Below are 12438 nucleotides of genomic sequence, written 5' to 3' on the forward strand. Positions count from 1 at the left end.
TTTTCTTTATAATGTTGTTCAGCAATTTCCAACTGGTGTGCCTCAAGAATTTTGAAAACATGCAATACCTGACTGTTTAGTCTGGGGTACTGATCTCTTTTCCCTTAGATTCTTAAATTAAAAATATATATATATATATGATAGCCAGCACAGCAATAGCTGTCCAATGTCAGTGAATCAAAAGTATAATTTTGGGGGGGTCAGGTTGACAAAAAATATATTTTCTGGAGTGCCACAGAATTTTTAGTATTACTTTAAAACAACATTCCTGCTGAATTTGTTTTACTTTTTTCTTCTTTTCCAAGTGAGAGAGGAGAGATAGAGAGACAGACTCACACATGCACCCCAATTAAGATCCACCCAGCAACCCCCATCTGGGGCTTGCACCCGTGCATTTTTAGTGCCTGAGGTGGAGGCTCCATGGAGCCATCCTCAGTGCCTGGGGCCAGTGTGCTTGAACCAGTCAAGCCATGGTTGCAAGAAGGGAAGAGAGTGAGAGGGGGAGGTGTGGAGAAGCAGATGGTCATTTCTCCTATGTGTCCAGACCAGAAATCAAACCCAGAACATCCACATGCTGGGCTGATGCTCCACCACTAAATCAACTGACCTGGGGCTAAATTTATTTTAAACAGAGACTTGAAAGAGATACGTAATTTTGTATTTTGTCCGTGTGTGTGTGTGTGTGTGTGTGTGTGTGTGTGTTTCTGTAGTGAGAAGCGGGAAGTCAGAGAGACAGACTTCCGCATGCGCCCAACCAGTATCCATCCGGCATGCCCACTAGGGGTTGATGCTCTGCCCATCTGGGGCGTTGCTCTATTCCAACCAGAGCTATTCTAGTGCCTGAGGCAGAAGCCATGGAGCGCCATCCTCAGCACCCAGGCCAACTTTTGCTGCAATGGAGCCTTGGCTGCAGTAGGGAAAGAGAGAGAGGGAAGGGTAGAGAAGCATATGGATGCTTCTCCTGTGTGCCCTGGCTGGGAATCGAACCTGGGACTTCTACACACTGGGCTGACGTTCTACCACTGAGCTAACTGGCCAGGGCTTATTTTGTACCCTTTTTGGTATAATATATAATCATGCACATATTATGAGAAAATAGTTTAATGAGTTCTGGCAGTCACATACACACATGCTAGCATCAGCTAGAGTGTTTACTCGTGTCTTGCTCTAGTCATCTCTGCCATCATCATTCTTTTTATGTTTTATTTTGAGTGGGATTGTTTCTTAAATGAAAAGAGGGGAGATAGAGGGACAGACTCGCACTTCACCCCAATTGGGACTCATCCGGCAACCCCTGTTTGGGGCTGATGCTCAAATCAGCCGAGCTATCCATGATGTCTAAGGCTGACGCTTTAACCAGTTGAGCCACTGGCTGTGAGAGGAGACAAGAGAAGAGGGAAGGGAAGGGAAGCAGGGGATCGAACCCAGAACTTCTGCACATTGGGGCAATGCTCTATCCACTGAGCAGACCAGCTAGGGCTACCATTCTTATTTCTAGTAGCATGGATTAGTTTTGTCTGGTCTAGAACTTACAAGAGGTTTTTGTCTTGTTTCTTTTTTTTTAGGTGAGAGAAGGGGAGGTAGTGAGGCACACTCCTGCATGCCCCCCAACTGGGATCCACCCAGCAACCCTATCTGGGGCAACTGCTCAAGTGCTGAACTATTTATAGCACCTGAGACTGACATGCTGGGACCAAAAGAGCTAGCTAGCCTCAGCACCTGGGGCCACACTCAAACCAATCTAGCCACTGGCTGGGGGGGTAGATGGTCACTTCTTGTCCTGACCTGGAATTGAACCCAGGACATCCATACGCCAGACTGACACTATCCATTGAGCAATCAAAGTAATTTTGCCTGACCAGTGGTGTACTGGTGGGTGGAAGTCCCAAGTTCAATTCCCAGTCAGGGCATACCAGAGAAGCAACCATCTGCTTCTCCACTCCTCCCTCTTCTCTCTCTCTCTCTCTCTCTGTCTCTCTCTCTCTCTCTCCTCTCTACCTCTCTACCTCTCTACCTCTCTTCCTCTTTCAACTTCTCCCACAGCCATGGCTCAAATAGTTCGAGCAAGTTGGCCCAGAGTGCTGAAGATGGCTCCATGGCCTTGGCTCAGGTGCTAAAATAACTTGGTTGCAGAGCAATGGAGCAGCGCCCCAGATGGGCAGACCATCACCCCATAGGGGTCTTGTCGGGTGGATCCTGGTCAGGGCACGTGTGAGTCTGCATCTCTGCCTCCTTGCCTCTCACTTAAAATATATATATATATGTCATGGATGTCTTCGGTAAATATAATGATCTCGTGTTTGTCTTTTATGGATGTTCAAAATTAAATATCCCCTTATTAATGAAGTTCTTGGCTGTTTTTCATTATTACCACTATTACAAAGTTTTGCAAATGAATATTCTCATTTATATATTTGTTTTAAAAATTAATATTTCTGAAATGGAATTTCTCATGCCCTTTTTATTTGAACTGTACTGGTTTTGATTAAGCTACTTGCCAAGGCTTTGACTTTATATTATTGGAGCCTTGACTAAAATGTTTGGGCTTAAGCTTTAAAAGACTTCAAGGCCAGGTACTTGGTTAGAATGCCTTCTCCACATGCCGAGGTTGCAGATTTAGTCCCTAGTCAGTGCACATGCAAGAATCAACCAATCACAACATGAGTAAGTGAACAACAAATTGATGTTTCTCTCTCTCTCTCTGTCTCTAAAACTCATTAAATAAAAATATATAGAATATTTAAAAGTGTATCCTTCATAAACAAGTAGTTAAAGCAGTGGAAGTGCTTCTTACACTGAAATAAGGGTTAGTACTTTTTCAAATCTAGCTTTTTATTATGAGAGGCTAACATTGGAGGAGCATTCATGTTTTCTGTTCTCACCTCATACTGTTTCTCTTAGATTTTATCTTCTCTTAACTATCATTAAATACATGTTTCTTTAAATAAGGAAACACTTCAAGTTGAAGAAGATGATAGACCTGAGTTACCATGGTGGAAATGTAAGAAGTGGGCTTTGCATATTTTAGCAAGACTTTTTGAAAGGTGAGCTCTCAGATATATGATGATTTTTAAGTTTTTTATTCAGACTTTTTTGTTTTATAAGTGCTGATATAAAGCATTATAAACATTAAATGGGCATTTTAATGTTCTTTTAGGTATGGGAGCCCTGGCAATGTTTCCAAGGAATATAACGAATTTGCTGAAGTATTTCTGAAGGCGTTTGCTGTTGGTGTCCAGCAAGTAAGTCTAAGATAAATTTTCTAAGTAGAAACATGACGTTATTAGTTTAATTTCTGTCTTGCTTATTTTATTAGAAATCAAAATTTTAAAAATAAAAACAATAACAAATCTATTACATATTAGTGTAGAATATATTTTCTGTTAAAAATAACTTTTCCAAATTAAAAGTTTTTTAGCAAGAGGAAATGGTGTTATTATACATTTTTCCTAATGCCTTTAATATCTGGCTTAGTAAAAGTCATCTGTATACTCATCTACATCTGTATTTATTCTGATTTACTTTGTGGACATATATAAAATTTGACCTTAGAGCCTGACCAGGTTGTGGTGCAGTGAATAGTGTCAGCCTGGGACGCAGAAGACCCAGGTTCAAAACCACAGAGTCACTGGCTTGAAGCCCAAGATCTCTGACTTGAGCAAAGGGTCACTGGCTCAGCTGGAGCCCCTCAGTCAAGGGTCTATGAGAAAGCAATCAATGAACAACTAAGGTGCTACAATGAAGAATTGATGCTTCTTTCTCCCTTCCTGTCTCTCTCGGTTCCTCTTTGGCTCTCTCGCTCTCTCTCTCTCACTCAAAAAAAAAAAAAAAGAACATTGGCCTTAGAGATAACAAATTGGAAATGGAAAGAATGTTATAATAGACTTTTCACATAGTTGTGGAAATTCTTAACTATCACACCAGATTTGACAATGTAGTCTCTTAAAGGTTAATTGCAATATAGAGTTTGAAACTAACAGCATTTCATATTTCAGTACAGTAATATCCATTCATCTATATAGCACCTTGAATGGGTATTTTATCAATATATGATTTTGTAACATCCTGCACTGGTCATTTATAGAATGTTGACTCAATGTGTTAATGCAGATTTTTCTATAATACATTCCATTTTGCAATTTAGATAACACATTTGTTAGTATCACTACCAGTCTTAACAGAAATATTTTAAAGTAAATTTTTCTTAAAACCTCAGATTTTAACACAAGTAACATATTGTCAGTTATTTTCCTTGAAGTGACAGGCTGTTTATGTTCATTTTTGAGAAAAAAATGATATACCATATACACAAGTCTAAATAACTATAATTGGTCTATCAGGTTTTTTTCAAATATATAAGTATTGATAGAAGAAGCTACTGTTTCAGCTTTTCTTCTAACCATTGTTTTTTGGTATAGATCAGGAGTGCTGATATATATATGCTTCCCATTTAATAATATTTCTGGTTCATTAAGGACTTTTTTTTTTTTTTGTATTTTTCTGAAGTTGGAAACGGGGAGGCAGTCATACAGACTCCCGCATGCACCCAACTGGGATCCACCCAGCATGCTCACCAGGGGGGCGATGCTCTGCCCATCTGGGGTGTTGCTCTGCTGCGACCAGAGCCATTCTAGCGCCTGAGGCAGAGGCCATAGAACCATCCTCAGTGCTTGGGCCAACTTTGCTCCAATGGAGCCTTGGCTGCAGGAGGGAAAGAGAGAGACAGAGAGGAAGGAGAGGGGGAGGGGTGGAGAAGCAGATGGGCGCTTCTCCTGTGTGCCCTGGCTGGGAATCGAACCCGGGATTCCTGCACGCCAGGCCGACGCTCTACCACTGAGCCAACTGGCCAGGGTCAAGGACATTCTTAAGAGAAACTTATTCTGTAATTATGTGACAATAAAGACTATGACTGCTAATACACTTCAGTGTCACTCCCTTGATTCATGTTAGGTACAAAAAGTTTTACTACCATGCTTTTGTACCATCATTGCAAATGTCAACACAGTAAAAAGGGGAAATAATGACTTAGCATGATTATGAAAATAGTGTTGACCTTGTCTGTGACCCAGATTTTAACAGTCACTGTTCAGAAATATGAAATAGAATAAAAACTTGTGCCAGGCATTAAATAGGTAGGTGAATGGTTTGGGTAAGTTTTCCTAGAAAGTGACTTTAACAATATAGGGATGTCTCAAAATATCGTGGTATGTTCAGTAAGCAGTATATGATTTTCCCTTCGTTTTATATTTAATCAGAAACTAGTCCTTTGATATGGTATTTAGTTTTGTCTTTATAAATGCCTTGGGAATAAATGCTGTTCTCCAATATATAATTTTTAAAATGATTTTCTTCTTGAAAGTATGTGCTTTTTATTTTATGATAATGACCTATATATTAAGGTAAATTTCAAATGTTTTTGCTGGTTTGTAAGTGGTTAACTTTCTATTTAAATTTTGGGTTTTGACCAAAAATTTTTTCCTAAAGGTCTTATTGAAAGTATTGTATCAGTACAAGGAGAAGCAATATATGGCTCCTCGAGTTTTACAACAGACATTAAATTATATTAATCAAGGAGTTTCTCATGCCCTCACCTGGAAGAACCTGAAGCCTCATATACAAGTAATAATTTTCTATCTGAAATGTTTTTCTAGAAAATATTATAGAAATAAAATTAATTACCAGATAGGTTTAAAAATGCATTTTTTATTGATTTGTGTTTCTTAGAGTAGTTCTGATCATTGTTTTGAGAGTAGAGAAACAAGATAAAGCACCTTGTATAAACTTATGAAAGGTATTTTATGAATATTCAATCAGATTCTCTTTTCACCTAAAACTGGTCTTACTATTATTGGGTGATGATCAGTTGACATTTTTATCTTATAATTTGAAGTAAGCACAGGACTATTTTACTTGATAAATTTTGAGGATAATTGGCTTATATTATTTTTATGAATAATTTTTTTTGCTTTATTTAGAACTATAGGACTTAATGAACTAAAATTTCATATTGTATTTTCTTAGAATACTTTATTGATACCTATGTACACGTTTTATTTCATAATTGTTGCAGAGAGGGAAGAATAATGTACATTAATAGTTCATCTAAGAATCCAAAAAAGTTTGATACTAAGCTTTAAAAAATACATATGATAGATTATCGGGTTACTTTTATTTTACCACTTAACAGAAATTTTAAGGTTTACATTTCAAGACTGACTTAAGGTTGTTACTTTCTTAATTTTTAAATTGCAGGGCATTATCCAAGATGTTATTTTTCCGTTGATGTGCTATACAGATGCTGATGAAGAACTTTGGCAAGAAGACCCTTATGAATATATACGCATGAAGTTTGGTAAGGAATTTTCACTTTTTTTAAAGAAAAAATGTCAGTTAAAGTTGTTTCATAAACCCAGGGGTTATTAAAGGCCTTTTACCTTTGGTACTCAAAAATTCTTGTTTTAATGCTATTTATTTATTGTTTAGACCAGTGGTTTTCAACCTTTATTGTTTCATGGCACACATAAACAAATTATTCAATGTGGCACACCCAAAAATTTATTTTTTGCCAATCTGACCAAGAAGTCGAAATAATTTTGATTCATTCACCCTGGATAGCTGTTCTTGTGTTAGCTGCTTTCTTTTTCTTTTTTCTTTCTTTCCTTTTTATTTTAGTGTGTGTGTGTGATTTTCATTGTATTTGACAATCTAGGGAAAAGAGGTCAATATTCCTGACTAAATAGGTATTGCATGTTTTAAGAATTCTTCTGGCACACTGTATGAAAACAGGTGGTTTAGACCAGGGGCAGAAGTGCTATTCATTAATTATGGCATATGATAATTTTAGCAGACACAGATCAGTAGTGTTATTAAGTTATTACGTGTACTTCTAGCACATGCCAAAACTTAGAAATGCAAGCTTGTACCTTAACACTAAATGTCTAAACTATAATTTTGGATCCCGTGTGAGTCATCTTATATGGGGTAATCAAGAAGATGCATACTGAAAGATGAAGTCTCTCTGTGGAACAAAAGAATTGTAATTTGACTAATGTTGAATATTAGTCCTTCCTCCTAGCAAAATGTTATATATTTATATTTCTATATTTTATATTGGCTTAAAAGAATACATTAATTAACTGATTATCTCAGTTTCTGGGAGTCAGGAATCTGGGCATAGCTTAGCAGAATTTTCTGCTTCAAGATCTCATGAAGTTGCAATCAAAGACTAAGTACTGTTTAGTTTGTACTTTTGTGACCCTATTGTGAAAATTCTCACAGTTTTGTATGAAAGAAAATACTCATTAGTAGAAATTGATGGATTATTAACATCTAATTTCTACAGAAAATACATGGCATTCATTTTTTGCAAAATTATATGAGTAATTGGATTTATTTTCATCTTCACTGTATGAAAATTTAGCAAAATGTTAAGGTCCTTTAAAAAAAAACAGCGTCATTTATAAATCAAGTGATAGTGTTTGTTGAAGAAATTGAATTGAAATTACTGTTTTCTGTATTTATTTTAAATTTATTCTCTAGATGTGTTTGAAGATTTCATTTCTCCTACCACTGCTGCCCAGACGCTTTTGTTTACAGCCTGTAGTAAGAGGAAAGAGGTAGGTTATTTAATATTTGGAATATTTTTGCTTTAACGTTTTAAATTTGTTCAGATACAGCCTTTAATGTTAGTTGTGAATAAGTCATTTTGTCTTAATGCTTTTTAATGATTTTGGTTTATCCAATAAAGTATTACTTTTTTGTTTTTAATCTAGGTACTGCAAAAGACTATGGGATTTTGCTACCAAATTCTTACAGAACCAAATGCTGATCCTCGAAAAAAAGATGGAGCCTTGCATATGATTGGCTCTTTAGCCGAAATACTTCTGAAGGTATTTTTTCATGTGCATACACATAAGTTTACTAACAGCTTTATTGAGATACAATTCACATAGCATACAGTTAGCCCGTTTAAAGTGTATATTTACTGGTTTTTCTTATATTCACAGAGTTCCAAACATTTTCATCACCCCAAAAAGAAACCTTATTAGCAGTTACTCTTTGTTTTCTCTGAGATCCCTCAGCCATAGGATATTCCTAATCTTTTTTGTTTCTATGTATTTGCCTACTCTGAACATTTCATATAAATGGAGTGATACAACATTGGTCCTTTATCAGTGGCTTTTTTTACTTACAATATATTTTCAAAGTTCATATTGTGATATAGGTCACAATACTTTTATTGCCAAGTAATAAGTCCATTGCATACCACATTTAATTTATTTATCAGTTGATGGACCTTTGCATTGTTTCCACTTTCTGACTATGATGAACAATGGAGCTATGAACATTTGTGTGCACATTTTTATGTGGATATATGTTTTTATTTCTCTTGGATAATACATACCTAAAATTCAAATTGCAGGTCATATTTTGAGAAACTGCCTGTGTTCCAAAGTGGCTGGTTGTATCATTTTGTATTTCCACCAGCAGTGTATGAAAGTTCCAGTTTTTACATCCTCACCAACATTTACTATCTTTTTGTAGCAGCCATCCTAGTTGTTGTCAAGATAGTTTCTCATTACGGTTTCAATTTACATCATCCTGATAATTAATGATATTGAGAATATTATTATATGCTTATTGGCCATTCATGATATACCTTCTTTGGAGAAATATCTATTTAAATCCTTCATCTATTTTTAATTGGGTTATTATCTTGATTGTTAATTTTTTTTAGAGTTCTTAATATATTCTAAATATTAGACCTTTTTCATATATATGATTTACAAGTACTTTCTGCCATTCTGTGATTTTCTTTTCATTTTCTTGATGTTGTCCTTTGAAGTGTAAGTTTTTTTTTTTTTTTTTTGCATTTTTCTGAAGCTGGAAACAGGGAGAGACAGTCAGACAGACTCCCGCATGCGCCCGACTGGGATCCACCCGGCACGCCCACCAGGGGCGACTCTCTGCCCACCAGGGGGCGATGCTCTGCCCATCCTGGGCGTCGCCATGTTGCGACCCTCCTGGGTGTCGCCATGTTGCGACCAGAGCCACTCTAGCGCCTGGGGCAGAGGCCACAGAGCCATCCCCAGCGCCCGGGCCATCTTTGCTCCAGTGGAGCCTTGGCTGCGGGAGGGGAAGAGAGAGACAGAGAGGAAGGTGCGGCGGAGGGGTGGAGAAGCAAATGGGCGCTTCTCCTATGTGCCCTGGCCGGGAATCGAACCCGGGTCCTCCGCACGCTAGGCCGACGCTCTACCGCTGAGCCAACCGGCCAGGGCCTGAAGTGTAAGTTTTGATATGATTTTGATACCCAGTTTATATTTTTTGTTGTTGCTTGTGTTGAAAGTACTTATTTTTATGTGAGTTTTCTTTTCATGTTTAAGATCATTGTAAAATAGTGGGGGTTTTTCTTCTCAAAAATTTATCCTTAAGGAAATTTGTGTACATGAATGCATCCATTCACAGCCTAAATCAATGGTAGTCAACCTGGTTCCTACCGTCCACTAGTGGGTGTTCCAGCTTTCATGGTGAGCGGTAGCAGAGCAACCAAAAATAAATAAAAAGATAGATTTAACTATAGTAAGTTGTTTTAGAAAGACTTATTCTGCCAAGCTTAGGGAAAATCCGACATAATGTACTTGGTAAGTAATTATTATTATATGCTTTAACTTGCTGTAACTCTGCTTTATAAATTTTATAAAGTAAAGTTACTTCCCTACTTTATATTTATGAATCACCATTACTGTGGAAAAGGTGGGCGGTTAGAAAATTTTACTACTAACAGAGATAGAAAAGTGGGCGGTAGGTATAAAAAGGTTGACTACCCCTGGCCTAGAACATCATGCTTTTGTAACAGATTTTCTAAGAAAGAATGAATGACTAAATTAAATGTTATCTTTAGAATCCTCAACTCTTTTTTTTTTTTTTTTTGGACAGAAACAGAGAGAGTCAGAGAGAGGGACACATAGGGACAGACAGACAGGAAGGGAGAGAGATGAGAAGTGTCAGTCCTTTGCTGCAGCACCTTAGTTGTTCATTGATTGCTTTCTCACATGTGCCTTGACTGGGGGGCTATAGCAGAGCGAATGACCCCTTGCTCAAACCAGCAACCTTGGGCTCGAGCCAGGGACATTTGGACTCAAGCCAGCAAATCAAGCCAGTGACCTTGGGGTTTTAAACCTGGGTCCTCCATGTCTCAGTTGTCCAACACTGTATCTACTGCACCACTGCCTGATCAGGCTAGAATTCTCAACTTAATTGAACATATTGTGTCTAACTTCTTCATAAATAAGATCTGAAATTAGTTTCACTTTAAAGTTAATAAGTGGGACCTATTCAAATGGTAAGTAAATAGTTAGTTATATTAATACACTGAACTCCTGATAGCCTTACTCCATATGATGCTGTATTGAATTCATCACCATTAATTTATGGGTATATATCCTATATCTTTTTGCTTTATTATATCCATCCAAACTTCTCTTAGTTCATAAAGTTTAAGTTAGAGACAGTAATTATTTATGTGGAAGGCTGAGAATTGAGTGCATTCTCTTGGCGTATTCAGATTTTTTGTTTTAACCTTATTTTTAAATTTTAGATTTATAGAAAATTTGCAAAAATAGTTCTCATTTCTCTTTGCTCAGCTTCTCCTGATGTTTAACATCTTAGATAGCTATGCCATAATTCTCAAAACCGGGAAATTAATATTGATATGATATTAACTAATCTACAGACCCATTTTACATTTTACAAGATTTCCATTCATGTTTTTTTCTAGTCCATGATCCATTCCAGCACCCCATGTTGCATTTAGTTCTCATTTCTTACTTGTCGTCTTAAGTTTTGTAAGTATTTATCAGTTTTCAACATTGATTTAATATGCAATTCAAGGATCTCTTCTTAAAAGCATTTTACTATTTAGAAAATACAAGTATCTTTTTAGATATCCAGATTATTGAAAGGATGTTTCTTATTTTTTAGCCTATGTTATGTTCATTTAGACCCTCTTTGGGGTTTTTGTTTCTTCATTTTTTTTTTTTTTTTTTTGAAAAATGAAAACTTGAATTTATGAAGACAAAAACAATTATATGCAAATTTAAACAGCTAGATTGTACAAGAATTGCTTGAAAATTCCTTTCTGATATCTTTCAAGAGTTGAATTCCCATTACACATTCTTTGTTCTTTAGACCTGGAAAAATTTTCTTTTTTTTTTTCTTTTTTCTTTTCTTTTTTTTTTTTTTTACAGAGAGAGGGTCAGACAGACAGGAAGGAAGAGAAATAAGAAGCATCAGTTCTTTGTTGTGGCACCTTAGTTGTTCAATAATTGCTTTTTCATATGTGCCTCGACCAGGGGCGGTGGGCAGTGGCTACAGCAGAGCAAGTGACCCCATGCTCAAGCTGGATGAGCCTGTGCTAAAGCTGGTGACCTTGGGGTTTCGAACCTGGGTCCTCCATGTCCCAGTCCGACACTCTATCCACTGCGCCACCACCTGCTCAAGCTACATGATTTTTCAACAACCTTTCCCATGTTTAGAAACCTATGATCCTTCACACTGTTCCTTCTGGAACAAACATTCCTCTTCTTCCTTATCCAGCCCTAATAGGTTCACCTTTACTGGCTCAGGGACTAGGACAGGAAGTAGGGGTTTTATGTTATAATAATTTTATAAGAAAATGTTTAATAAGGTAAGGAATAAAATTAACCATATTCCATTACTTAAACACCATTGCTGCTAAGAATTGGTGCATTTACTTTCTAAACAAAGGATATAAATAAGTAAAAATGTATTCAGTATTTTTTATGGTACAGTTAGGGAATAAAAAATTGGATGTGGACCTTGGGGTTCAAAGAACCAAAAAAAATGTATATTACAACATCAGTAGTAATTTTTAGCACTGGTGTATCTCTTTGGCATTTGAGATCATTATGTTTGGACCTCTTTCAAAAACAATTTTTGTTTATATTGACAGAAAAAGATCTACAAAGATCAGATGGAATACATGTTGCAGAACCATGTATTTCCTCTCTTTAGCAGTGAACTAGGCTACATGAGAGCAAGGGTAAGTTTTAATGTATTAATTTATATATTTATGTTTTGTAATAAATGACTGCTTATCTGAACTTTTTTTTTTTTTTAATTTTATTTTTTTAATGGGGCGACATCAATAAATCAGGATACATATATTCAAAGATAACAAGTCCAGGTTATCTTGTCTTTCAATTTGTTGCATACCGATCACCCAAAGTCAGATTGTCCTCTGTCGTCTTCTATCTAGTTTTCTCTGTGCTCCTCCCCCTCCCCCTTTCCCTCTCCCTTTCCCCCCTCCCCCCCTCCCGTAACCACCACACTCTTACCAATGTCTCTTAGTTTCACTTTTATGTCCCACCTACGTATGGAATAATGCAGTTCCTGTTTTTTTCTGATTTACTTATTTCA

The 12438-nt window shown here is 36.7% G+C and overlaps 1 protein-coding gene and 1 non-coding gene across 2 annotated transcripts in view; one reads left to right on the forward strand and one right to left on the reverse strand.

The window, feature by feature from the left end:
• IPO7 (importin 7) overlaps positions 1-12438 on the forward strand; it is a 78321-nt gene that overhangs the window by 34717 nt on the left and 31166 nt on the right. The window contains exons 7-13 of the mRNA XM_066250924.1: positions 2950-3044; positions 3158-3242; positions 5485-5619; positions 6253-6352; positions 7540-7616; positions 7773-7889; positions 11972-12061. Of these exons, the coding sequence (XP_066107021.1) occupies positions 2950-3044; positions 3158-3242; positions 5485-5619; positions 6253-6352; positions 7540-7616; positions 7773-7889; positions 11972-12061 (699 nt within the window). The remainder of the gene's footprint in view (positions 1-2949; positions 3045-3157; positions 3243-5484; positions 5620-6252; positions 6353-7539; positions 7617-7772; positions 7890-11971; positions 12062-12438) is intronic.
• LOC136321147 (small nucleolar RNA SNORD22) lies at positions 11544-11673 on the reverse strand. Its single transcript, XR_010728438.1, has one exon. It is a non-coding gene; the product is annotated as a small nucleolar RNA SNORD22 (small nucleolar RNA).

This window comes from Saccopteryx bilineata, chromosome 1 (genome assembly GCF_036850765.1).
Source record: "Saccopteryx bilineata isolate mSacBil1 chromosome 1, mSacBil1_pri_phased_curated, whole genome shotgun sequence".
NCBI classification, from domain to species: domain Eukaryota; kingdom Metazoa; phylum Chordata; class Mammalia; order Chiroptera; family Emballonuridae; genus Saccopteryx; species Saccopteryx bilineata.